The sequence below is a fragment of the Pristis pectinata genome, chromosome 35 (genome assembly GCF_009764475.1).
Source record: "Pristis pectinata isolate sPriPec2 chromosome 35, sPriPec2.1.pri, whole genome shotgun sequence".
Classification (NCBI taxonomy): Eukaryota; Metazoa; Chordata; class Chondrichthyes; order Rhinopristiformes; family Pristidae; genus Pristis; species Pristis pectinata.
The window spans coordinates 3,084,741-3,112,259 of NC_067439.1; the positions used below are offsets into that span (position 1 = coordinate 3,084,741).

Sequence of the window (27,519 nt, forward strand, 5' to 3'; positions counted from 1 at the left end):
GCAATTAAGGTGAGAGGGGGAAAGTTTGAAGTAGATGTGCAGTACAAGTTTTTTACACAGAGAGTAGTGGGTGCTTGGTGCGGGCTGCTGGGATACAGTTGTAGAAGCTGATACAATAGTGGTGTTTAAAAGGTTGTTAGACAGACACATGAACGTTGCAGGGAGCGGAGGGATGTGGGTCATGTAAAGGCAGAAGAGATTTAGTTTAATTCGGCATCGTGTTTGCCGCAGACATTGTGGGCCGAAGGGCCTGTTCCTGTGCTGTACTGTTCTATGTTGTATGTTCTATGTCAAAAAAAAGACCATGTTATTGCAGATGTAAGCGTTATTCTAATCTGTGCAGTCTATTTGTGTACATTGTCTGCCGTCTTGAGCTGCTTAAATATGTCCCGCAAGGGATTCAAAAACTAGAGGGCTGTATTAAACCAGAACTCAGGTTCTTTTGGGTTCCTTTTGAATGACAGTCAGTCATGAAAGACAGTACAATTTCACAGAAAGTTCAAGCAACAACTAAAAACAACTAAAACCAAAACAGCTCTAATTCAACATCTATAAAACACAGTTACAGATCTAATCTAAACTAAACAAACAAGACCAAAAACCCAAATTCTTTCACTTCCCTGGTAAAATCGAGCTCAAACTGCATACAATTCACCATCATAGTTAGCAACGTTATGTTGTCCTCCACTCGGTCTGTCGCCGAGGGGGGCCTCAGGGTACTTCAGCAAGATGTGAAGGGGCTTGAAAGTCACCAGGTGTTGGCTGCGAACCAACCCGTGGAGAAGCTCCGAAGGACCCTCCTGCGTGGCGCATCTATGTAGTCGAGGAGGGCTCTGTGCCTCGCTCAGTCCTGGCACGACAAAGGACTTCACGCCTTTTGCTAAACCTTCCCGTTGTTTTCGAGAGTTTCGTCAGTCATTGGTGCAGAAAACTCCATCGTTAATGCAGACAGCAACAGATTAAAATTCCGACCCTCTGGAGACCAAATGGCTCCATGGATGCACAACCGTGATGGTTTCGTGACAAACTCACACAAGGCCCCAGGATCTTGTCTAATGGGACAAATTAACCCTCCCCATTGTCCCGCTTGGCTGCAGTACACTGTGATAGTTTTGCAAAGCTGCCCGTTTAACTGCTCCCGATTAATGCTAGGAGCTGCATTCAACATTTGAGTCTGTTGTCCCACACGGTTCCAGTAACTCCTGGGTAAAACCTATGTTCCTAAATAAAGAAAAAGGTTTCTTCTGACTCTTCTGCTTCACCCAGCTGTTTCTTAACTGTTGCAACAGGGAAATCATTGATTGTGTTTCACCTTTCCCACAAGGACACAGGTTTAAGGTGAAAGGGGAAAGATTTAAAAGGGACCTGAAGAACAACTTCTTCACCCAGAGGGTGGTCTGTATATGCAACAAGCTGCCAGAGGAGGTGGTCGAGGCAGGTACAGTAACAACATTTAAAAGACATTTGGACAGGTACATGGATAAGAAAGGTTTAGAGGGATATGTGTCAAACGCAGGCAACTGGAACTGGCTTAGATGGGCATCTTGGTCGGCATGGACGAGTCGGTCCGAAGGGCCTGTTTCCGTGCTGTGTAGATCTATAACCCTATAAACTGATTGCTTCAAATCCAGTCCCATCCACTTATTATTGCCTGAGGTATTTCAGGGTTTGACACCTTTTTAAAAAAATATTTGTAACTTCTCTGTTGTGTCTCCACAGCTGAGCGAGCGGTACGGCCCCGTGTTCACCTTCTGGTTCAGCAGCTACCCTGCAGTGGTGGTGTGCGGTGTAGAAGCTGTGAAAGAAGCCTTGATTGGCCATGGGCATGACTTCAGCGGCCGTTATCTCTTCCCGTTCATCAAAATGTTCTCAGATGATTATGGTGTGAAATTATTTTACTTTTGTTCAAATAATTGTAGCTGCTTTTGTTCCCATGAGATTTAAACATGGTAGAATGTACTGCACCAATTGACCCATTCAGCCTGTTGGTTCTTCAGCCTGAGCTACTTAGGCCAAGCCCTCTCCCTCTTCCGAGCATCCTTTCAAAGTGCACTCAGTCAAAGAGTCAGGGATTGGTTTGTGTGCTTAATTGATGTGGGCATTGAATCCACGAGAGCAGAGTGTTACCAATAAGCTGAAGAGCTTCACTTAGCCTGATGACCACAGGGAAAAGCAGGGTGAAATGGACAGGATTTCTACTTGTTGAATGTATTGGTTTATTATTGTCATGTTCTGAGGTACAGGGCAAAACTTAGTTTTGCAAGCAACCCATACAGATAATTTCAAAACAGAAGTACATCGAGGTATTACAAGGGACAAGCAATAACAGAGTGCAGAATATAATGTTACAGTTACAGAGAAAGTGCAGTGCAGGCAGACAATGAGGTAAAGGCCATGATGAGGTAGATTGTGAGATCAACAGTTTATACTTAATGTACGGCAGGTCAGTTCAAGAGTCTTATAACAGCGGGATAGAAGGTGTCCTTCAGCCTGGTGGTACATGATTTCAAGCTTTTGTATCTTCTGCCCGATGGGAGTGGGGAGAAGAGAGAATGTCCAGGGTGGGAGGGATCCTTCATTACGTTGACTGCTTTTCCAAGGCAGAGTGAAGTGTATACAGAGTCCATGGAGGGGAGGCTGGTTTCCTGAGCTGTGTTTACAACTCTCTGCAATTTCTTGCAGTCTTGGGCAGAGCAGTTGCCGTACCAAGCCATGATGCATCCGGATAGGATGCTTCCTATGGTGCATCTGTAAAAATTGCTGAGGGTCTGTACAGGTTCAGACTCAGTTATGACATTCTCCTCTGGTAAAAAAGCTTTTTAATACTCATTGCCAAAGTTTCTATTGAAGAATGGTGCAGTGTTGACGGCCCAATCAATGACAAGGAAGGTAGGGGAAGAATATAGAATGCAGATTTTATTTAAGAAACAGTTTCTGCTTCTGTCCTGGAAGGTGAGCACTTGGATGTGGCACCAGAGGACCCAAGCCACCCAAAGATCTGTCCCCCAACCTAAGTGTCCAGAACCATTGGTGGGATGCAAAGACAAAAGAGTTTCATAGACTGCCAGGGATTTGAGTAAGAGTTGGCTTGTCAAAGTAACACCCATAACCATTAGCCCACTGAACCCACGTTCCCATGGAGCCTTTCCTCACGTGACGCTGGGTGGGGAGTGTGACAAGCTGAATCCTGACCTCAACAGGTATCCACTGGTAGAAACTTTCTGGAGATCCTGGATCACGATCAGGGTTAGGAACTCAATAACACCTGGGAATTTGCAGCGAATTACAGCAGGCATCTAGAACGGGGGGGGGGGGGGGTGCAGGGTGAGAGGTTGGGGCATCTTAACATCTGCACAGAGGAGGAGAAAGGAAGTTACCAAATGTTTAGCATGTGTTGCCTTCAGTCGCTCGAGAATTCAATCCAACCCACTCACGTTGATGTCTCCCTTGAAGGAATTATCAGCAGCAATGGGGAGAGATGGAAAAAGCTGCGACGATTCTCTCTCAGCACCATGAGGGATTTTGGAATGGGGAAAAGGAGCATCGAAGAGAAGATTCAGGAAGAAGCTCAGTTCCTGGTAACAGCTATCAGGAATAAAAAAGGTCTGTGACAAAAATATTAGAGGATCAGCAATGATTTCCTCCTGGTCAGCCTGGATTGGGAGTGAACGGTCACTGTGTGCAAAGGGGATGCAATGTGCAGTTGGGGATCGGGCAAGGTGACGTTTGAAGCTGTGGATTGGATTCCATGCTGAAGGAGAATTGCCTTTGACAGAGAATTGACCTGAAACTCGTTTATTCTAATACGTGAACCTGAAGTTTTCGAGTGGACCTTAACCAATAAGTTTCAAATTCTGAAGCCAGTGTCACCGCTGAGATAAGCTGTTCTTTCATGGGACAAATTAGAATCAATTTCAGAATGAATTGGCAATACATTTTCACGTTTAAAGAAAATCTTGCACTTACGTCTCTGCCAACTTCAGAATGTTACAATTAGTGTACTTTCACAATCACTGCTGCAACATAGGAAAAGTATCTGTTTACCCCAGTTTAAATTAAATCATCCAGTTGGAGACCAAACAAGTGGATCCCACGTGAGAGTAACAGACGGTAAAGAAATTCATGCAACACCCACGAATTGCTGGAGGAACTCAGCGGGTCAGGCAGCATCTATGGAGGGAAATAAACTGTGGATGTTTTGGGTCGAGACCCTTCATCAGGACTTGAAAGAAAGAGGGGAGAGAGCCAGGGTAAAACGGTGGAGGGAGGGGTTGGGGGAGGAGCACAGGCTGGCAGCTGATGGGTGAGTCCAGGTGAGAGGGGGAAGGTAGGTGGGTGGGGGAGGGATGAAAGGGAGTGATGTAAAAAGCTGGGAGGTGATGGATGGGAGAGGCAAAGGGCTGAAGAAGGAGGACTGGCAGGAGAGGGCAGTGGACTAGGGAATAAAGAGGAGGTGGGGAATAGGAGGGAGGTAGTGGGGGCATGAGGATGAGGGAGGGGAAAGAGAAGGGGTAGCTGGCCACAGGAATGAGGGAAATCAGAGAGGAGAAGGGGGGAAAATGTGTGGAAAAGAGGGGAGCGGTTACTGGAAGTTCAAGACATTGATGCATTCATTGGGTCTTCTCATATGGCCCAGAGGTGTGTCATTTACATCCCAGTAAATGGTGACATAAAGATGACACAGCAGTGCGTCTGCTTGAGGCAAGCTCTTGCAAAATGCATGAGAAGATGAGCAGTTTAGAGAGTGGCACCAACTTGTTGCTGGCCTGTGAAAATGGTGCGAGAATGGATTCGTTTTGGGCAAAGAAAATCAGAATGACAGAAAATCAGACGTCAGCCAATATCCCAAAGAGTTATCGCTACAGCTAAACTTTGGTCAAGTTGGGTTTGTACTATCATCTTCTGAATGTTCCCTGACAACAGCTCTCTTCGGGCAAAGAAGACCTGACACATTCTGCAATGATACAGAAAAGGAGGGGGGAGAGGGGATTCAGGAGAAAGATTACATGATTTAATCCAGGTGTGACAGACAGCACTGTTAACTCTATGTAGTTCCTTTAATGCGATTAAGTACTTTACCTCAACATTACCAAATAAAGTCTGACATTATGCCAGTCAATGAGATATTGGGCAGTTGGTCAGGGGTTTAGTCAAAGTGATTGGTTTTATGGAGAGACAAGAGACGGCAGATGCTGAAACCTGGAGCAACACCCAAAGCGCTGGAGAAATTCAGTGGGTCAGGCAGCATCCATGGAGGGAAATGGGCAGTCGAGACCCAAAACGTCGACTATCCATTTCCCTCCATAGCTGCTGCCTGACCCGCTGTGTCTCTCCAGCATCTTGTTTGTTGGTCAATTTTTTAGAGCAATTTGAAAAGGGGAAGAGAACAGGGGAGAGAATCCAGGGAATTCAGTTTGTTGGGTGCTCATACAATTGGATGGAATGTCCCTGAAATCAGACAACAAAATAACATTTCTCAATGTGAATGTGTGATATTTCCTTTTGATTGATGTCTGTCTCTGGGCTGTGTCTCTTTCTAACCGGCCATTTCTTTCAATGTTATCAGAGAACCCATTTCACCCAGATTTCTTGTTGCGATGTGCAACATCAAATATTATCTGTTCCATTGTCTTTGGAGAACGGTTTGAGTATGGAGATAAGAAGTTCCTGATGCTGATGGAGGTCATTGCTGAAAATGCCAAGATTTTAAGCAGCCCATTTGTGCAGGTATTTCCTTTCTTAACAATCATCATGTTACCAGAAGCAGGTATGTAGATCATAAAAACATCCTGCACAGGATGCTCTCCACCTGTATCCCCCTCACTGAAAACCAAATGATGCTGGAAGTGTAATCCCAGATCTGGGATTAGTGTAGACGGGTACCTGATGGTCAGTATGAACAGGGTGAGCTAAAGGGCATCTTTCAGTACTGTAGCACTCTGTGATTCTATTTACTAAAGGATTTGGACCAATTGTACAAATGGAATGCAAACAGAGATTTAAAGTTCACATTGGGTTGAGAGTGGAAGGGAAAGGTTTTCTGAATATTTAATCCTGTTTGAGGCAAGTGAAATTTGTACTTTGGTATTGGTATTGGTTTATTATTGTCACTTGTACGGAGGTACAGTGAAAAACTTGTCTTGCATACCAATCGTACAGGTCAATTCATTACACAGTGCAGTTACATAGAGTTAGTGCAGAGTGCATTGAGGTAGTACAGGTAAAAACAATAACAGTACAGAGTAAAGTGTCACAGCTACAGAGAAAGTGCAGTGTAGGTAGACACTAAGGTGCAAGGTCACAACAAGCTAAGCTAAAATAAGCTAAGCCAAGATAAGCTAAGCTAAGATATCTTTATTAGTCACATATACATGGGAACACACAGTGAAATGCATCTTTTGCGTAGAATGTTCTGGGGGCAGCCTGCAAGTGTCGCCATGCTTCCGGTGCCAACATAGCACTCCCACAACTTCCGAACCATCTCATCGTATCAGGGAACCATTCAATAGTCTTATCACAGTGGGATAGAAGCTGTCCTTGAGCCTGGTGGTATGTGCCCTCAGGTTCCTGTATCTTCTGCCTGATGGGAGAGGAGAGAGAATGACCCAGTTGGGTGGGGTCTTTGATTATGCTGGCTGCTTCGCCAAGGCAGCGAGAGGTCAAGACATAGTCCATAGAGGGGAAGCTGGTTTTTGTGATGTGCTGGGCTGTGTCCACAACTCTCTGCAGTTTCTTGCACTAACTAGTCCAGGCTAGGTAGGCTGTGAGTTTCACCTTATCTATTCCTTTCACTGTTGTGAAGTCCTATGTCTGGTTTCCTATTTTCCCAGTGGAAAGAAAGTTAGTCATTTGTGCTGTGCTAGATTTTACTAATTGACACAGTGGTCATCTAGATCTCCCGTTGTCTTTCTGATTCAGATCCAGACTAGAGGTGAGACTATTTCTAATGAACCATCGCCTACTTTGGATGTCTCTTCCACACCGACCTGCTTGTCCTGATGGCCCAAACCGCCAGAATATTAATAAAAATATTGTTTACTTTGCAGTTATACAATAACTTTCCGAAGATCATGGATCTCTTGCCTGGGCCACACCAGAAGATCCATCAAAACATGGCAACTCTGAAAAGTTTTATGGGTGAGGCTATTCAAAGTCACAGAGAAAGTTTCCAGAAGGATTCCCCCAGGGATTATATCGACAGCTTCCTCAGCAAGATGGAAGAGGTACTGGGATTGGGAATTTTTATATATTCATACTTGTCCACCCTTTCTGATTTGGTGGAACCAATAGATTCACATGGATGCTGTCTGTAGCAAAAGAAAACCGCTCTTTGGGAAGCAATGTGATAGGCATGCTGCCAAAACTCTCAGTGAATAAATCAGTTAACCACATGACATGGGTGGTTCCAGTTTGCATACACTGATGATCCTTAATGTTTTAAAAGTGGATTTCATTTATTTTCAGGAGAAACACAAGCCCGATTCAGAATTCTTTCTTGAAAACCTGGTGATGACGTCAATAAGTTTATTTCTGGCTGGGACAGAGACTACCAGTACCACCCTGCGTTGGGCTCTGCAGTTCCTGACAAAATATCCAGAGATTCAGGGTAAGTAAAACCATCTGAAATAGCTGGATGGTGCATTTCAACAGTGACGTTAGTGAAGGAGAATGCGACGTGACCCTTCTTCAGATATCCTGGTGTCAACATTTACTGCACATATAGAGAAAGAAAGTTATTCATTGGTTCCTTCTGCTCTGCTCCCACAATATTTCAGCTGCAGCCTCAGCTGAGATCCTTTGATGAATGGAGACACCAGAGACCGCAGACGCTGGAATCTGGAGCAACAAACAATCTGCTGGAGGAACTCAGCGGGTCGGGCAGCATCTGTGAGGGGAAAGGAACTGTCAACGTTTCAGGAATTCTGTACCATGAGATTGAATAGGAAAGGGTTGCATCTTTTGGTCAGCATCACATTGCTGTTTATGGGAGCTTGCTGTGTGCACATTGTTCAGGTCAAGTCAAGTTTATTGTCACATGCACAAGTACGGTGAGGCGCAGGTACAATGAAAAACCTGTCCGCAGCCGCATCACAGTCACGTAGATTCAGGCAACACACAGAACGTAAATCATACAAGACAGTAAACAAAAAGACCTGTGCAAATCAAGGCATTGGAGCAAAAGTAAACACAATCAGAGACAAGTCCACTGTAGTGCAAGAGGTGTTCCGTGGTGCTCCCTTCCTCGGGTTGTGCAGGTCGGTTCAAGGACCTGTTGGTTGTAGGAAAGTAGCTGTTCCTGAACCTGGTGGTGTGGGACTTCAGGCTCCCAATGGTAGCAGAAAGAATTGTTGTGATTGTTGGAAGCGGTGCAGCCAATACAACACTGACATGTTAAAAGTGCTTCATTAGCTGAGCATCACTTTGTGACATCCCACGGATGTAAATGGTGCTGTTGGAATGAGAAATACAACTTTGATCATTAGATCATAGAGACCAAAGGTGGTGCAAAGCTGGAGGATGATCAGAGAGTGGTGAACTGTTCTATATCGGGAGACACAAGGGACGGCAGCTTGCTGGAATCTGGAGCGAAATAAACAAACTGTTGGAGGAGCTCAGCTGGTCGGGCAGCGTCTGTGGAGGGAAATGGACAGTCGACATTTCGGGTCGAGACCCTTCATCTGGATTCTATGTCTCTGAATTTCTGATTTTCAATTTGACTCTGGTAGGAAAATTGAGAGCCAAAGTCTTGATCCGATACCTGTCCAGCAACCTCTGGATGCTTTCTCACACACCAGGACAGTAAGCAAGAAGAAAGTGGTCATCTGAGATGTCGTCTCTCTTTCATCTGGACCTCTCCATCATAATCTTATTATTTTTTTCTACTTTGGTGCCTAAATTACTGGAAAATGAGTCCAATACAGATCAGTGTGGATAGCAGTGAGATGTTTATAAATTAAATACTATTTAAATAATTCAGTTCATTTTCTTACTGATTCCCAGAGAAAATTCACCACGAGATTGATGAAGTGATTGGGGCGTCTCGAAGGCCTGCGATTCAAGATCGAGCTAGAATGCCATTCACAGACGCTGTGATCCACGAGATTCAGCGAAACATTGATCTCGTTCCCATGAATCTCCCACACATGGCGATAGAAAATGTTAAGTTCAGAGGATACCTGATTCCCAAGGTCAGAAGAAAACCTTTCCTAATGACAAGGTGTGTCGGATGGCCCCTTCCAGGTCAAACCGTCACCTGGTACTGTTGTTATGTTGCTGAGTTGTAAAGAGTTCGAATTTGAACAACTTGTCTAAGTTCTTCTCCATTCCTCACCTGAACTTGTGGCAATTCTACTTTTAGGGCACGTTTGTGCTTCCTGTGCTCTCATCTGTTCTGAAAGATGCCAACCACTGGGAGACACCAGAATTATTTAACCCCAATCATTTCCTTGATGAGAAAGGATGCTTCAAAACGAATGAGGGATTCATGGCGTTCTCAGCAGGTACACACTCCTTCCTTTTCTTGCCAATTTCTCCCATTTTACCAGATCAATCTCTGCAGAATATATTCCTCATAAAATGTCTTAACGCTAGCTTCCAACTAGTAACTGCATTAAAGCACTGTGGTATTTCTGCTTCCAATCCAGAATGTGCTTCAATCTATCCTACAATCCCTAATTTTCTCTTGATGTGAATTGTTACTGAAGTACTATCATTTTTCCTTCAATCTGAATGCTATATCTTTTCATTAATGTTTTTTGCAGAGTTGTGAGATCAAACAATCTATAAATATACCACTTGTATTCAAATACTGACAACACTAAATTTAATGATGCACAAGAAAGAGACCAATCATTATACTGCTCTCTTGCAATCTTCAGACCAAAGTGCTTCATCACTAATCGAGCATTTTTTCCGGCGTGGTTACTGTTGTAATATAGAACATAGAACAGTACAGCACAATACAGGCCCTTCGGCCCACAATGTCGTGCTGACCTTTAAACCTCGCCTAAGACTATCTAACCCCTTCCTCCCACATATCCCTCTATTTTAAATTCCTCCATATGCTTATCTAGGAATCTCTTGAATTTGACCAATGTACCTGCCTCCACCACCACCCCAGGCAGCGCATTCCATGCCCCAACCACTCTCTGGGTAAAAAACCTTCCTCTGATATCTCCCTTGAACTTCCCACCCATTACCTTAAAGCCATGCCCTCTATGCCCTTGGTGCCCTAGGAAAGAGGTGCTGGCTGTCCACTCTATCTATTCCTCTCAATATCTTGTATAACAAAACAACAGCCAATTTTCACACAGCAAGATCTCACAAACATCAATAGGATAATATTTTCGGGACACGAGAAGCCGCAGTTGCTGGAATCTGAAGCAAAGAGCAAAATTGTTGGAGGAATTCAGCAGGTCGAACAGTATCTGTGTGGGTGGGGGGGAGTGAATTGTTCTTTCAAAAATAAACTTTATTCATAATAAAAAGTATAAATGAAGAAAGAAACAATGCAAAAAATAACAAAAACCTTCACATTCATCATGTTACACTCAGTGGTGTGTCACGAACCAGCAACAAAAGAAACACACTGAGCATGATTCAGTGTTAAAAACTATTTTATTAATTACTACTTATGATAATACGTAAAATAAAAGTAAAAATGTTAGTATGTTAGAATTCAAAAATGTTAAACCTCGAACGTTAACCCCAAAACTAAACTCTTTGTGTGTGTATGTGACAAAGTCCCAAACTCTTAAAGTTCAGTTCCGCAAGCCATAAGGTGAAACATGAGCAAGGGCTTCTTCAACAACCACCGTTGTCAGAAGATAAGACGTAGATGTAGAGAACATAGGGAGAGTAAATACGAAATCCAAATGTTCCACGATGGAACCCCAAACAACACTTCAGTGTTTACTCGGTAGTGACTTCCTCACCCCGAAAAGCATCCGAACCGTGGTCGTCCACACACAAATACCTGTTTCCTTCTACAGGTCAGCAACAAAGTGAACTCCACCGGATTACTTCCAACTTCCATACATGGATTTCAGTAGCAAACACAGTTATTGTTTCTCATCCATCGATAGAGAAAACAAGCAGGCTGGTGTCTCTCTCCCTTCTCTCTCTCTCTCCTTCTTCTTCTTCTTCTAACTTCTTCAACAACGTCATTACGTCCTTTATCTTCTATCGACGTAAGCACGCCCCACACACACACACACACACACACACACACACACACACACACTCTATCTTAAAGGGACTTTCACTGAGTCCGTAACAGGTGTAAAACTTTAAAGAGGGAAATAAAACACACAAACAAACATCGCACCATCGCCACTCTCGTGGCTCCCTGAGGTGATGCCCCTTTCAGGGGAATTGTCAACGTTTCAGGTTGAGACCTTGCATCGGGACGGAGGGGGCAGAGTGAAGTTATCCTGCACAAAGAGGAGGGGGAAGACAGCGGCAGGGAGGTGATTGGTGGACTGAGGAGGGGTGAGGCTTGGATGGCAGAAGAAGCCAGGTCGGGCCTGGGGCAGGGGCAGGGGAGGAGTGGAGTTGGGAGACAGAGGCAGGGGGGTGATCGATCGAAGCAGGCAAAGTCGTACATGTTAACCTGATGTACTGATATTGGTCGAGACCTGACTATTATGAAAGGCACCATTGACTAATGTCAGCCAGCATCAAAGAACACCATCTATTTCATTGCTACAGCTGGGCTGCAGACACCTTTGTAACACTTTCAATCGATACACTGACAGGTCCCACAGCAGAGCCATCAGCTCTACATTCCAGGAGCATACACACAAGAGACCGAAAGTTCTGCAGACAGATCTTGAGCTCAGTGTTCAATAACATCTCTGTGCTTTTGCAGGGAAGAGAATATGTCTGGGAGAGTCCTTGGCTCGCATGGAACTTTTCCTTTTTTTGACTACTCTGCTCCAGAACTTTGTCCTCAAACCTGTTATCGATCGCAAGGATATCAACACCTCGCCAGTTAGGACTGGTATTCTGGCTGTACCTCACGTGTACGAATACTGTGCTGTTTGCCGCTAACTCACATGATGTTGATTGTGAATTTTAGCAGTTGGCCGTAGATATGATTTGGTTCCTTGTCTAAGATGTCCAAGCTTATCTTTAAAATGACAGAACCTATGTAATCCACATTTACTCATTCTCAATGCAGCCTGAACTTCATTATCTGAGAAGAAGACCTGGCATCTGAGAGTATAGTTTATAAATGGCCTGTATAATAAAGGTGTTGAAATTTCCATTCTGTGTGACTAGTTTGATTTCTACTTCATTAGATTCCCCTTCAGTTTTCTGCATTCTTCCACACTTTGCTCCCAGACTGCTGACATCACAACCACATTTTTCTCTCTAATGCCTTTCTCAGTGGAGCTCAGGTTATATGAACAACAACTATCCAAAACTCCACCAGCTCTCTCACACGTATCCTGAGGCTACTTCTCACCAGTTTACACTGACTCCCATCTTAAGCAGTGGTTTTACCTCCCCTGAACATCAGGACTGATTTAATAAGAACAACCAAGAGGTCCAGAAGCTCACTTAAAATCAATGTCGAGTTTATTGTCAAATGCACAAGTACATGTGTGCACAGGTGCAATGAAAATCTTACTTGCAGCAGCATCACTGGCACATAGCATCAGATAAGCAGCATTCACAAGAAAAACATAAACACAATTTTTACAAGAAAGGACACAATTAGAACAATAATAACAAAAGTCCATTTTGGTGCAAAGTGATCAAAGTGGTCATAGTGTGCTAAAGTGTAGTGATTAGGGCTGGGCCGGTTGGTTCAAGAACCGAATGGTTGAAGGGAAGTAGCTGTTCTTGAACCTAGTGGTGTGGGACTTCAGGCTTCTGTACCTCTTGCCCAATGGTAGCTGTGAGAAGATGGCACGGCCCGGATGGTGGGGATCTTTGATGATGGACGTTGCCTTCTTGAGGCAACGTCTCATGTAGATACTACATGGAACTAACCACAAATGCAAGGAGGTCTTGGATTCGAAACTCCATCAAGTCACTAGGGGGACAAAAAGGTTCTACGGACATTCATGGACGAGGTCTGAGAGAATATTTATGACATAAAGATCGGTGGAAAGAGTTCAGGAGATCCAAGAACTGACTGATAATCACAACATGAGTACATTCTTTAGCACTGTCAATATCATCTGTGGCCCAACCATCCAGGGAGAGGAGGTAAATCTACAGGAAGAATGGAGAACAGTCTGTCTTCTATCACCTCAACTCCAGCCGCAAGTTCACTCCTCAGTCATCAAGCTTCAGTACACGGAGGAAGATTCTTTTAATCATTTGTATAAACAGACGCTGTCCTTACAAAGACACTTGCAAATTTCTGTAGATGTAGAAAGCATTCTGACTGGTTGTATCACCACCTGGTATGGAGGCTCCAATGCACAGGGTCACAAGAGGCTGTAGAGGGTTGTAGACTCAGCCAGCTCCATCACAGGCACAACCCTCCCCACCATCAAGGACACCTTCAAGAGGCGGTGCCTCAAGATAAGATATCTTTATTAGTCACGTGTACATCGAAACACACAGTGAAATGCATCTTTCGCGTAGAGTGTTCTGGGGGCAGCCCACAAGTGTCACCACGCTTTCGGCGCCAACATAGCACGCCCACAACTTCCTAACCCGTACGCCTTTGGAACATGGGAGGAAACCGGAGCACCCGGAGGAAACCCACGCAGACACAGGGAGAACGTACAAACTCCTTACGGACAGCGGCTGGCGTCCATCATTAAGGAGCCTCATGATCCGGGACACGCCCTCTCCTCGTTACTACCATTGGGGAGGAGGTACAGGAGCCTGAAGACCCACATTCAACAATTCAGGAACAGCTTCGTCCCCTCCGCCATCAGATTTCTAAACGGTCCATGAACACTACCTTGCTATTCCCTGTTTTTAACACTATTTATTGATTTTGTAATTTATAGTAATTTTATGTCTTTGCACTGTACTGCTGCTGCAAAACAACACATTTCACGTCATCTAAGTCAGTGATAATAAACCCGATTCTGACGAGGGGTTTGTGAACTGCTTTCACATGCAGTTGGAACACGCTGTAACTATCCGAAGGGCAAGGGGAGCCGGGGGAAGCCCACCTCTCTGCCGCTGCCGAACATGCAAATACCATTTCGTTTTTTTAAAAAAAGATTAATATCTGAAATGGTTGAATTCACACGTAACGCACAAAAAGAATACACTCTGAAGGTCCATGCCATGGATCCCCGGCACAGCGGAGGGATTCCGAGCGCCTTACGGTCGGAATTACAAAACTTTAACCTTAAAATCAGGGTGCTTTCTAAATTGACAGAGTTTTGAAGCCTGTTTCGGCTCTTGATGGTTTTGTTGGTTAAAAGCGTACTCATGTTCCCTGACCAAAAACACGCGTAAAGGGCGGACCAATAACTTAATGGGAGTTCCCCAAATTTCCCAACTCTTTGGCGAGGACGGGAGACGCAGAATGAATTGCCCCTTTCTTCAACCGGGCCTTTAATTGCCCTTAATTTAAGGGAAGTTTATTGTTCTGTCGGGTCTTTCATGCAGCGCTTGATTCAAAGTTCACTGGGACTCCGGTGAACGTGACACTAATCTGAATTTTGTGACCCAGTTACAGCTTTTCCTGCTCCTTCCGGAATCTGCGTTCCTTACTTTGTCACCATGAGTTTCAGCGAACCATGGACAACTTTGCTTGTTATTTCACTGAGTATCCTGCTGCTGGGGAGGTTCCTTCAAAACAAGCTGCTGCAGAAAGGCAGGCTTCCCCCGGGCCCCCCTGCCCTCCCGATAGTAGGCAACCTGTTCCAACTGGATATGAAAGCAGCCCACAAATCCCTCATCAAGGTAAGGACGTCTTTTAATGCAGAAAAACTTCCCCGTTTGATGCATCCTGAGCCAGCTTTCTCTGAGCAAATCACCCAGTAGCCATTCTAAAACTGCATAAGATAAGATATCTTTATTAGTCACGTGTACATCGAAACACATAGTGAAACGCATCTTTTGCGTCGATTGGGGGCAGCCCGCAAGTGTCGCCACGCTTCTGGCACCAACATAGCACGCCCACAACTTCCTAACCGGTATGTCTTTGGAATGTGGGAGGAAACCGGAGCACCCGGAGGAAACCCGCGCAGACACGGGGAGAACATACAAACTCCTTACAGACAGTGGCCGGAATTGAACCTGGGTCGCTGGCGCTGTAATAGCGTTACGCTAACCGCTACACTACTGTGCCTTCCCTAACTGAGTGCAGGTGACTTTATCACAGTCTCACCGAAACTCAGCAGTGTTCAAAAATGCTGGGCATAGTTGATTGACAGGATTCCTCAACAAGTACAGAAGACTTACTTAACTTCCTGTTTTTAATGCTGGAAGTTTTAAGAGTAATGCTGGTGCCAGGATTGAACCTCGGATCCTTTTGGGTCCGATGACTAACCCAGAATTGTAGATTGCTTCACAGCCTACTAATCTGCTTTGCTGAGTCGTAAGGCAAGTGGTCATTGAGACACATGGGGGTAGGGCTCTATAAACAAGAGGGCATAGGTTTAAGATCAGAGGAGAGAGATTTAAAAGGGATATCAGGGGCAGCTTCTGTCAAAGGGTGGTGCGTATTTGGAATGAGCTGCCAGAAATAGTGGTTGAGGCGGGCACATTAGCAATGTTTAAAAACCGTCTCGGTAAGTATTTGGATAGCAGGTCAGGCAGCATCTATGGAGGGAAATAAACAGTCAATGTTTCGGGTCGAGACCCTTCATCAGGACTGGAGAGGAAAAGGCAGAAGGCAGAAGCCAGAAGGGGAGGGGGAGGAGCACACACAGGCAGGGGATAGGTGAGTTCAGGTGAGGGGGGAGATAAGAGGGTGGGGGAGGGGGAGATATAAGAAGCCGAGAGGTGATGGGTAGAAGAGGCAAAGGGCTGAGGAAGGAGGAATCCGGTCGGAGAGGGCGGTGGACCATGGAATAAAGGGAAGGAGGTGGGGAAGGAATGGGCAGGTCATGAGGGTGGGGGAAAGATAAAGGGGGGGAAGGAAGGGGGTGAGGGGGCCACAGGAATGGGGGAAGACAAAGGGAAAACACAGGAAGGGGGGACGGGTTACCGTAGTTAGAGAAATCGATCTTGAAGTGTCAGGTTGGAGACTCCCAAGGCTGAATATGAGGTGTTGTTCCTCCAACCTGCGTCTGGCCTCAACGTGGCAGTAGAGGAGGCTGTGGATAGACATTGTCAGTATGGGAGTGGGATGTGGAATTGAAGTGGGTGGCCCCCGGGAGGTCCTGGCTGTTGCAGCGGCCGGAGCGAAGGTGCTCGACAAAGCGGTCACCCAATCTGCGTCTGGTCTCACCGATGTAGAGGAGGCTGCACCGGATGCAATAATTGACAGCCTCGGACTCACAGGTGAAGCGCTGCCTCACCTGGAAGGATTGTCTGGGGCCTGAATGGTGGTGAGGGAGGAGGTGTAGGGACAGGTGTAGCACTTTGTACGGTTGCAGGGAAAGGATGGATTCTAGGCTCATTCTGTGGAGTCAGACTTTGTGCTTCCTGTTCTGGGGGAAAGAAACACAACTCTGAGATATTGTGTAGCTTTAGGATAATACTTAATTCTGAGGCTTCTTACAATTCAAAAGATTGATTTATTTTAAAGAAAAAGACCATGTGGTGAAGTAGATAACCAGGCTCCATTTCCAGTCCCAGCCAAAGAACCTTATCACATCCACACCTTTAGGTTTAGGGTGAGGGGGGGAAAGATTTGAAAGGGACCTGAGGGGCAACTTTTTCATGCAGAGGGTGGGGAGCTGCCAGGGGAAGTGGGTGAGGCAGGTACAACAGTGTCATTTAAGAAGCACTTGGATAGGTACATGGAGGGGTGGGGCTTGGAGGGATATGGGCCAAATGCAGGAAATTGGGACTAGCTGGGTGGGCACCGTGGTCAGCATGGACTGGTTGGGCTGAAGGGCCTGTGTCTGTACTGTATTGCTCTATGACTCTGGCACATTGTCACCTTGTGGCCACTGGGAAGTAAAGAAGACTGCCCACGACTTGTTTTCAGCTGCTTGGGCTGTAAGCTCTGGAAGTCCACTAAACGTTACCATCTTTCACTTCTCCCTTAAGACACAACTGGCTGGTCCTCAGTCCTAATCCCTCCTTGGGTAGCTCTGCATTATTTTGAGACACAAGAGACTGCAGATGCTGGAATCTGGAGCAACAAATAAGGTGCTGGAGGAACTCAGCAGGTCAGGCAGTATCTGTGGCAGGAAATGGACAGTCAACGTTCAGGGTCGAGACCCTTCGTGCGGACTGTCCACTTCCTCATGAGGCTAAAGAAATTTTCCTCAGGAGGCTGAAGAAATTGGTTTGTCCCCTTTGACTCTCACCAACTTCTATCGATGCATGATAGAAAGCATCCTATCTGGATGTATCATGGCTTGGTACGGTAACTGCTCTGCCCAGGACCGCAAGAAACTGCAGAGAGTTGTGGACACAGCTCAGCGCATCACGGACACCAGCCTCCCCTCCTTGGATCTTTACCTTTCGCTGCCACCATAATCAAAGACCCCACCCACCTGGGTCATTCTCTCTTCTCTCCTCTTCCATCAGGTAGAAGATACAAGAGCCTGAGGGCACGTACCACCAGACTTGACAGCTTCTAGCCCAGTGTGATAAGACTATATGGTTCCCTTATACGATGAGATGGACTCTGACCTCACGATCTGCCTTGTTGTGACCTTGCACCTTATTGCACTGCACTTTCTCTATAGCTGTGACACTTTACTCTGTACTGTTATTGTTTTTACCTGTACTACATCAATGTACTCTGTACTAACTCAATGTAACTGCACTGTGTAATGAATTGACCTGTACGATCGGTATGAAAGACAAGTTTTTCACTGTACCTTGGTACGTGACAATAATAAACCAATTTCAATACCCCCACAGATGCTGCCTGACCCGCTGAGTTCCTCCAGCACCTTATTTGTTGCTCTGCGCCATTTCTGTTGACGATGGCTGCATGAAGCAATGCAAGCTATCTGCTCCATTGAAGGAAAGTTGGTGTTGTGGGTCTCCCCTTTCCTCCAATTCATTGATTGATAGTATGACTGGCATCATACAGGATGAGGCAACTTATTTAACGATACATGTTCATTGTATTGCTACAGCTGAGTGAGCAGTACGGCCCTGTGTTCACCTTCTGGTTCAGCAGCTACCCTGCAGTGGTGGTGTGCGGCGGAGAAGCTGTGAAAGAAGCCTTGATTGGCCATGGGCACGACTTCAGCGGCCGTTATCTCTTCCCGGTCATCAAAAAAATCTCAAATGGCTATGGTGAGAGAACTTCTAACTTAATTCAAGTTTTCATTGCTGCTTCTGCCCTCATGAAATCTGAACATTTTTGTTATTGATATATGTTTCCGGGCTGTTAACACTGCTGACAAGGATGGCACTTATTGGCCATTCCTAGTTGCCTTTGAGAAGGTGGCACTGAGACGCAGCCTTGAGGTGCAGCAATCTGTGAGCTGAAGATACTTCCGTGATGCTGCTGGAGAAGGGGCTTCCAGGATTTAGACCCAGTGATGAGGAAGGAATACCAATTATATTTCCAAATAAGTGAGGTGTGTGACTTTGAAGGAAGACTGCAGTTCCCTTGCCTTTCCAAGTGGTAGGGGTCACAGGTGGTTTTGAAATAACATTGGTAAGATCCTGCAGTCATTTTTTGTAACTGGTACACACTGCAGCCACTGGTGGAGAGCTTGGAGGTTTCAGGTGACAGCTTTGTCTTGGATGGTGTCAAGCTTCACCTAATAGAATCATAAAACCTGCAGTATAGAAGGAGTCTTTTAGCCTGTTAAATCTTCAACTGAAGCTAATATAATCCAATCCCATTTCCCCATATCCTTGCCTGTCCACAACTTTAAAATGCACATTACTTTTTCATCTATTTATAATACTGAGTCAAAGATCACTTGCTTCTCACTTTAAGAAGTGACAAACAAGGCCATTCAAGTAAAAAAACACCAGAAATTCTGGGGAAAAAAATGGTACTCAGTGGGTCATGTTGTGGAGGAAGGAACAGAATTCATGTTTCCAGTTGATCACCATTCCTGGGATTTGACAGGAATACAGAACAACTCCTTCACAGCTCCTCTTTTTCTGCTCCTGTGACATCCAACCAGGGAAACCTCAGACTGTGGTTGGGGACCAGGAACACCAGCTGATTTAACTGTGGAATTCTATAGTACCAACTTCTACCTGGAAGAATAAATACTTGGTGAGGAGCTCGGAACACCTTGGCAGTTGTAGAGAAGGGTAAAGAGTAAATTGGGAGAAAAGGTTGAGTATGCTTTGCCCTCAGACAATTGACAACTGTCCTAAGTAATTTTAACCTGGGTTGAGGTCTCTCTTGCAGGAGTTGGCTTCAGCAGTGGGGAGAGATGGAAACAGCTTCGGAGATTCACTCTCAGCACCTTGAGGAATTTTGGAATGGGGAAAAGGAGCATCGAAGAAAGGATTCAGGAAGAAGCCCAGTTTCTTGTTACAGATTTCAGGAATAAAAAAGGTTTGTGACTAAAGCATTAGTGAACCAGCAAATGTTTAAAAGTAGGTTCTTGCCTTTAACTGGGGTGGTGCTGAGTGGTCACTGCTATGGATGGTTGGGAGGAGGAAACTGAATGAGGGATGTGGCAGGGTCGGATTTATGACTTTGATTCTGAAGGTATTTTGAACAGTGGAGAGTTGATCTGAAACATAGAAGCTCAAATAATTGAACGCCTCCAACTTCTGGTGATTTGATTTCTTTAACAGAGGCTGCCTCGACCTATTATTTCAGGATGCAAAATGTAGAGGTGATGACATGGGTCAGGTAATGGGAATGAATCCATGAAGTGTCATCTAGTTTGTGTCTGTCACAGGGATAATTCTTGACAAGAAGGTGGTGCTTTGCAATATACTGTACTTGTCTGGCTCAGGGAGTTGAGAAACTCAGTTTTGTATTCCAGTTTAATCTGAATTAATAGTTCATAGGGTAAATATAGTAATTTACAGGAGCATCAGCAAACCAGTCTTCCCTCCTGCCGGCTCACAATGACAAGTTAATGGATTGAGAAGAGGCTGACTCTGCTGAGAGGTAGCTGGTGGAACAAGATCAAATGGGCAACATGATTTTGTCTTGGCCCAGACACCATTTTTGCTATTAGACCTGCAGGAAGAAAGTGTGGCGGATATAAGACAAGATATTTATTTATTAGTCATATGTATATTGAAACACACAGTGAAAGGCTTCTTTTTCCGTTACTGAGAATGTGCTGGGGCAGCCCGCAAACGTCGCCACTCTTCCGGCGCCAACATAGCACGCCCACAACTTCCTAACCCGTACGTCTTTGGAATGTGGGGGGAAATCGGAGCACCCGGAGGAAACCCACATGCAAAATAAAAGCAGCAATAGGACAGCAAGACCTGCCATCCGCTCTGCCATTCAATGAGATTGTGGACAGTTCTGTTCCTTGTCCACCTTCCTGCCCTTTCTTAACGTCTTCCAATTCCTGTGGTCTCCAAACATCTATGAAGCTTGGCCTTCAATAAACTCTGAATGAGCATTGATAGCCTTCTGATGAGGCATTGTATTACAGAGAGCAGGTAACTAGGAGAGGGGGAGGATTCATTGTGCTCAACCCGTGCAACTGAGTATCCATCAGCTAAATATGGGACGAGCAAGTACGTACAGGAGAGCAGTGCTCAGCAACTGTGTAGCAAGGTCTAGAAGCAGGTGAGTGTAGAGGCACTTGCTTACCAGGTGTAGATGGCAATCTGATGATTAGGTAGTTTCAGATTTGACAGACTTGGTGGTTTACAGTAGACCAGTTGGCCATTTCACAATGATATGGTCGGTTTACCAGATGCACTTCCTTTGTGCAGCAGATGGAAAACAGAGACCACGTTCCCTTGGTTGAAGAAGCTGCTTCATGCTCTACCCTGTGAGCAGTTTCATATTATTAATGAATTGCAGTCACTGGGTTGTTTCCTGAGGCCACAATCGTTGACATGAATGAACGGTTGAAGTTTACTTGTGGGTGAGTTGTTTAGGTTAAGTTTAAAAGGATTGTGTCTGGTAGTTAAAGAAAAATGGGACCTTCACTGTTTTAAAAAAACTGTTTCAAAAAGAGGAAAGACTTGTATTTTTATTTCAGCTTTCATATACCACGAAATCACAAACATCCTTGCAGTCAATCAAATACTTTTGAGCTGGAGTTAGTGGACAGCATATTTTCAATTGAATTGTTCAGTTTCACTCAAACTGCACTTCCACTCTGTGTAAAATGTGATTAAGGAAACAACATCTCTGTGAAATTAGTTCAATAGTGACTTGGTCCCATTTATCTGACCGTTAGAACTGGATGGCCTCCCAATCAAATAACTAATTGATGTTTTTTGAACGGAGATATATTTGATATCTATAAAACATTCAGGTTTGTCCCTGAATGTCATTTTATCACCATATGCTCTTCTAAACGACTTCTGTAATTGGACAAGGTGACCCATTCAGCCCAAACTTTCTGCTGAGATGTGCAGCCTCAAACATCATCTGTTCCATCACCTTTGGACAACGATTCGATTACGAAGATAAGAACTTTCTCGGGCTGATGGAGGTGATTGCAGGAATTGTCCGCTCTTTAAGCAGCCCCTGGGTACAGGTAATTTATTTTAGGATTGTGAGTGTTACTGAAGTTAACAGCAAGCAGATTTCCAGCTGAGACTCAAATGGTCAAAGTGGTGGTGTAACTGAGAGATTCAAAGAAAGGACTGACATTAATTATTAATCAGGAACACAAAGAGGTTACATTTAACATTAACAAATGTAAATTTTACCGAGCTTTGGGCCATATTTCCATACTATTATCCCCTGGCTATTTTTGTTTTTGTACCACTGCCCAACTGTTCTACTGTCTCAGTTTATCTGCTGTGAAAATGCTCACCTCTTCCTTTATTATCGATGGACTTGAACATTCCAACACGTTCCTGGTCAGTCTCCTACTTTCTATCATCCATTAACTTGGGGCCATCCAGGACTCTGGTGCCTGTGTCCTCACTTGTAGAATTGTGGAATTAGAATGGTACAAGGAGGCCACTTGGCCCACTGAATCTGTTTCAAACCAATTCTATTCAATTGTAACCTTGTTGGCTCAAGGTTAAACATGTTACCCTTAAAATCCAACTGACTGGGGTAAGATATTTCTTACCTCCCTATCTAGAAGCTCAATTTTAAGTCAAAAATGACATCAAGCTACAAGCAATTAAGTTCACCTTCAGACAACTGCCAGGTGATGGAGGTCAGGGTTTGTGATGGGTACACAAGAAGATAACTTTGGCCTTTCCAAAATTCAGTCAGTGGAGGTCACTGCTAGGCCAAAGCTAGATGTCAGACATTCCGACTGTAGAGACATTGGAGAGGTCAGGACAGGTGGTGATGCGTTAAAGCTGGATTGTTCAGCATTCACATGCAAAGTAGGGAAGAGACTCAAGAGTGACATTTGGAAAAAAACTTTTGCAAGATGTGGTTGGAATCTGGAACACCCTTCCTGCAAGTGTGGTGGAGGTAGGTCCCACTGTGGCCTTCAGAGAGAATTGGATAAATATATAATTGGAAAGGAAAATTTACAACGATGCAGAGAAGAAGCAGTCAGTAGAACGAGACAGTTGCTCTGATAGATCCACACACAATGGGCCAAATGGCTACAACTATTCTATGTTTCTAGGATGTCACAGGCAGACGCTCTCCTCACCTCCGAATCTCCCTATCTGAGATCCAAATGACGAGGTACGATATTTCTAATAAACTGCATCCCATTTAGGATGTATACTATCCTACTGACATCAGGTAGCCAGTACACTACCAAGTGGTGTTTGTTTTGCAGTTGTACAATAACTTCCCGAGCATCATGAATTTTCTGCCTGGACCTCACCAAAAGCTCTTCCAAAGCGTCGCAAATGTGAAAACTTTTCTGAACAAAACTATTCAAGGTCACAAAGAAAGTCTCCAGAAGGATTTCCCCAGGGATTACATTGACTGCTTCCTCATGAAGATGAATGAGGTAACAGCGCCAAGTTTCTTCTTGTATTCATACGCTTCCCACCGTTGTACCTTGTACACTGAAGGTAATAGTTTTTTTTCTTAACTGGTGACTGAGACAGTTGTACAACGCAGAAACAGGCCCTTCAGTCCACTACATCTGTGCTGACCATCATGCTGATTTATACTAATCCCACGCCTGCATTAATTCCACATCCCTCTGTGCCCTGCTCAATCAATTTTGCTTTGAGGTTGTCTCTTTGGATGAAAAGTAAAAAAAAACTTCAGATGCTGAAAATCTGAAATAAGAACAGCACATGCGTATGTAATTAAAAAAAATTCTCAGCAGGTCAGGCAGTACCTGTGGAAAGAGAAGTAGACAGCATTTCACACCAACGATCCTTTGTCACAGATGCTGCCTGATGTCCTGAATGTATCCATGATTGTTTATTTCTTTAAGAACTGGTATTGCAAACATTGGACTAACATTATTATATCAGGGGCCAGAAATACAAAGACGTGAGTTTAATTAAAGTTGGAAATTGACTGAAGACTGTTTAAAAGGTAGATTTTGTTTGCTTTGATTCAGGACAAAGATAAGCCTGATTCAGAATTCATTCAAGAAAACTTGCTGCTGTCAACGCTGAATTTATTTATGGCTGGGACTGAAACAACCAGCACAACACTGCACTGGACCATCCAGATCCTGGCAAAGTATCCAGAAGTTCAAGGTAAGCTTCATTACTTTTAGTAATTGAAGGGTGTGTATCAATTACACAACACAATGGATGTTACTGTTGGACAATGCAACATAATCCCTTTTTAGATGTCCCAGTGAGCTCACATTGTCGAGAGCGCAGCCAGTTGCTCAGTGAAGCTTCATCTGGTCTCTCATCCCAAAATGTGTCAAGCAAAGCCTCAGAAACATTCCTGAATAAACCATTTCTCAATACACATCACTTTCTCAAAGACTGTCCATTTAGGGCCAAATAAGCTGCTTTGTGGTGTTTTGGGCATCACTCCCTGTTCCGTCCACATTGAAATCTCCATTGCTAAATCTGCCTCCTGAGAAAATTTTCTTTTTCTTTGCTGCCAAACCTTCATTCCATTACCTAGATCAGGAGTGGGAGTGTTCACTGATGGTTTTACAATGTCCATCGCCATTTGCAATTCCTCAAACAATGAAGCCGTCCATGCCTGCCTGAAGAAGACCCAAATAGTATTCGGTCATGGGCTGATAAGTGGCAAGCAACATACACAATGTGCATACTGGACAGTGACGCATCCAACAAGAGTCTAAAGACTTGATGTTTCATGGCCAACCCCAAACCATTAACAACCTCGGTCAATTGGTCCAGCTTCGTAAATACTGTAGTTACAAGAGCAGGTATGAGGTTGGATATCCTGCGGCAAGTGGCTCACCTCCTGGTTTCCCTAAACCTTTCTGTCATCTATTGGGCATGACAGGAGTATAATGGGGAAACTCTTGTGCATCTTTAACAACACTGAAGAACCTTGACACTTGAGTACAAAGCAGCTGGCATGTTGGCATCCTATCCACCACCATAAAGATTTCACTCACTTCTCACCCTAAACATTAGTCTCTTTACCATGAATCCACTGAGTGCCATCCACAGAATGCACTGCAGTTCCTTGTTGAAGCTGCTGTGACAACATCTCCAAAGTCTGTGACCTCAACCACCAAGAACAACCAAGGCAGCAGATGGATGTGAATGCTGTCAAATTACGCTGCTTTTCTCAACAAGTCAACTTATAAAATCTATCAGTTCTACTTGAGTCCTTTTTTACATCTGCAGGGTCTCAAATTGGTGCACTCACATTCCTATATAGATGCAAGAAAAACCCAATGATCTGACTGCCTGTTTCTGTTTTACCTCTAGTTCTCAACTTTCTTCTTCATTGCCTGTTGTATCACCTCTCTCATTGATACTACTTTGGTCTCTGCTGCTCTGAATTTTCCCTCTTCCCTTTCTTGATCCTCCCAACTTGAAAATACTCCACTTGTTGAGAGATTTCATCTCAATTTATATTACACCTACACTTTGTCAGCTTTCAGGGCCCTGGTACTACTCTTGGGCAGGGGCCTTTCACGCTGCATATGAAATCATCAACTCAAATTATCTCACTTTCCACCAGTCTTGAATATAAACCCTTGAGATTGGGAAAGACGATTGTTTAAATGAGTAATCAGATGATATAATATTGATGAATATATGAGGAGTTGGAAAATGTTTGTAGACTAAATATGTTAAATGAAATTTTACACTGCTTATTTTCTTCTCCCAGAGAAAATTCATCGCGAGATTGATGAGGTGATTGGATCTAATCGAAGACCTGCAATTGAGGATCGAGCAAAAATGCCATACACTGATGCTGTCATACATGAGGTTCAGCGATATATTGACATTGTTCCCATGAATCTTCCACACATGGCAACAAGGGATGTGGAATTCCGAGGACATTTGGTACCCAAGGTCAGAATCAAACGCTGTTGCTCTTGTATTGTTTCTTGTAACCTCAAACCAGAAATTGCATAACCATTGCAATTGAGAGAAAAATGTCAGCCATTCTGTGGTTCAGAAAACAGAACGAAGTAAAGGCCTAGCTCCTCTGCTACTGGTGTTTGGTGTTGAAGTAGAAATAATCTCCAGGGCCTCAGGTTACACAATGAATGGTAGGGCCCCAGAGAGTGTTGTGGAACAGAGGGACCTAGGAGTACAAGTGCATAGCTCGCTGAAAATGGCGTCACAGGTAGACAGGGTGGTGAAGGAGGTGTTTGGCACGCTGGCCTTCATCAGGCAGGGCACTGAATATAGGAGTTGGACACTATTACAGTTGTACAAGATGTCGGTGAGACAGCACTTAGAATATTGTGCACAGCTTTGGTCACCCTGTTATAGGAAAGAAATCATTAAGGTGGAAAGAGTGCAGAGATTTACGAGAATGCTGCCAGGACTCAAGAGACTTGAGTTATAGGGAGAGGTTGGACAGGCTAGGACTTGAGGATCGAGCAAAAATGCCATACACTGATGCTGTCATACATGAGGTTCAGCGATATATCGACTTGGAGACCGAGGGTTGACCTTAGAGGTGTTTATAAAGTCATCAGGGCCATAGATAGGGTGAATGCAGACAGTCTTTTTCTCAGGGAAGGGGAACTAAAAGCTGGAGGGCATAGGCTTATGTTAAGAAGGGAAAGATTAAAAGGGACCTGAGGGGCAGCTTCTTCAGCACAGGGTGGTGCATATATGGAACGAGCTGCCAGAGGAAGTAGTTGAGACAGGTACAATAATAACATGAAAAAAAAACATATGAATAAGTACACAAATAGGAGGGGTTTAGAGGGATATGGGCCAAACATGAGCAAATGGGACTAGCTTGGTGGGCACCATGGTTGGCGTGGAGGAGATGGGCTGAAGGGCCTGTTTCCGTGCTATTTTAAGTCCCTGCTCCTAGTTGAATAAAACCACTGGATCTCTAGTGTTGGCAGAGGAGCAATGAGATTTGATTAATTCAGCCTCAGTAAAGCATTAGGATGTCAGTCTAGACAGAGTCTCAAACTTCTCTGGAACAGAGCTTGAATCAACACCTGAGCTAGAGGCATGGCCTACTGAGTCACATAGAAACCTTCAACTAGAAGAAGTGGTAAGGATGTGGGAGAGTTATGGAACTCCATAGTGTTCTACACCGAGGAGTTGGTAGTGCCTCAATACTTATCAGGGCATAGAAGTTAAAGTTGCCTCAATATATCATTCAAAAAAGGTGAATAATGAGCTACACAATCAGATGGTTTTTCAAATATAACTTATTGGTAAATTATTGGATAGGTGTTCTGAGAGATCAGATATACGAGTATCTGGACAGCCAAGGGCTGATTAGGGATAGTCAGCATGTTTTGTGCGTGGTAGATCGTGTTTAACGAATTCTTGTAGAGTTTTTCGAGGAGGTTACCAAGAAAGTAGATGAAGGAAAGGCTGTGGATATTGTCTGTATGGACTTTAGTAAGGCCCTTGACAAGGTCTCACATGGGAGATTAGTTCAGAAGGTTTAGACATTAGGTATCCACGGAGAGGTTGTAAACTGGATTCAAAATTGGCTGTGTGGGGGAAGACAGAGTGGTAGTGGATGATTGTTGCTCAGACTGGAGGCCTGTGGCTAGTGGTGTGCCTCAGGGATCTGTGCTGGGTTCATTGTTGTTTGTTGTCTATATCAATGATCTAGATGATAATGTGGTAAATTGGATCAGCAAGTTTGCTGATGACACTAAGATTGGAGGCATTGTGGACAGTGAGGAAGGCTTTCAAAGCTTGCAGAGGGATCTGGACCAACTGGAAAAATGGGCCAGAAGATGGCAGATGGGATTTAATGCAGACAAGTGTGAGGTGTTGCATTTTGGAAGGACAAAT

At 44.4% G+C, this 27,519-nt stretch overlaps 1 protein-coding gene across 1 annotated transcript in view; it reads left to right on the plus strand.

Annotated features, from left to right (window-relative positions):
• The window catches only part of LOC127586235 (uncharacterized), a 38,935-nt gene that overhangs the window by 3,003 nt on the left and 8,413 nt on the right, over window positions 1-27,519 (plus strand). Inside the window, exons 2-16 of the mRNA XM_052044037.1 lie at window positions 1,720-1,882; window positions 3,454-3,603; window positions 5,567-5,727; window positions 7,047-7,223; window positions 7,465-7,606; window positions 9,001-9,188; window positions 9,359-9,500; window positions 11,870-12,046; window positions 14,633-14,886; window positions 18,192-18,354; window positions 19,436-19,585; window positions 21,556-21,716; window positions 22,938-23,114; window positions 23,682-23,823; window positions 25,400-25,587. Of these exons, the coding sequence (XP_051899997.1) occupies window positions 1,720-1,882; window positions 3,454-3,603; window positions 5,567-5,727; window positions 7,047-7,223; window positions 7,465-7,606; window positions 9,001-9,188; window positions 9,359-9,500; window positions 11,870-12,046; window positions 14,633-14,886; window positions 18,192-18,354; window positions 19,436-19,585; window positions 21,556-21,716; window positions 22,938-23,114; window positions 23,682-23,823; window positions 25,400-25,587 (2,535 nt within the window). The remainder of the gene's footprint in view (window positions 1-1,719; window positions 1,883-3,453; window positions 3,604-5,566; window positions 5,728-7,046; window positions 7,224-7,464; window positions 7,607-9,000; window positions 9,189-9,358; window positions 9,501-11,869; window positions 12,047-14,632; window positions 14,887-18,191; window positions 18,355-19,435; window positions 19,586-21,555; window positions 21,717-22,937; window positions 23,115-23,681; window positions 23,824-25,399; window positions 25,588-27,519) is intronic.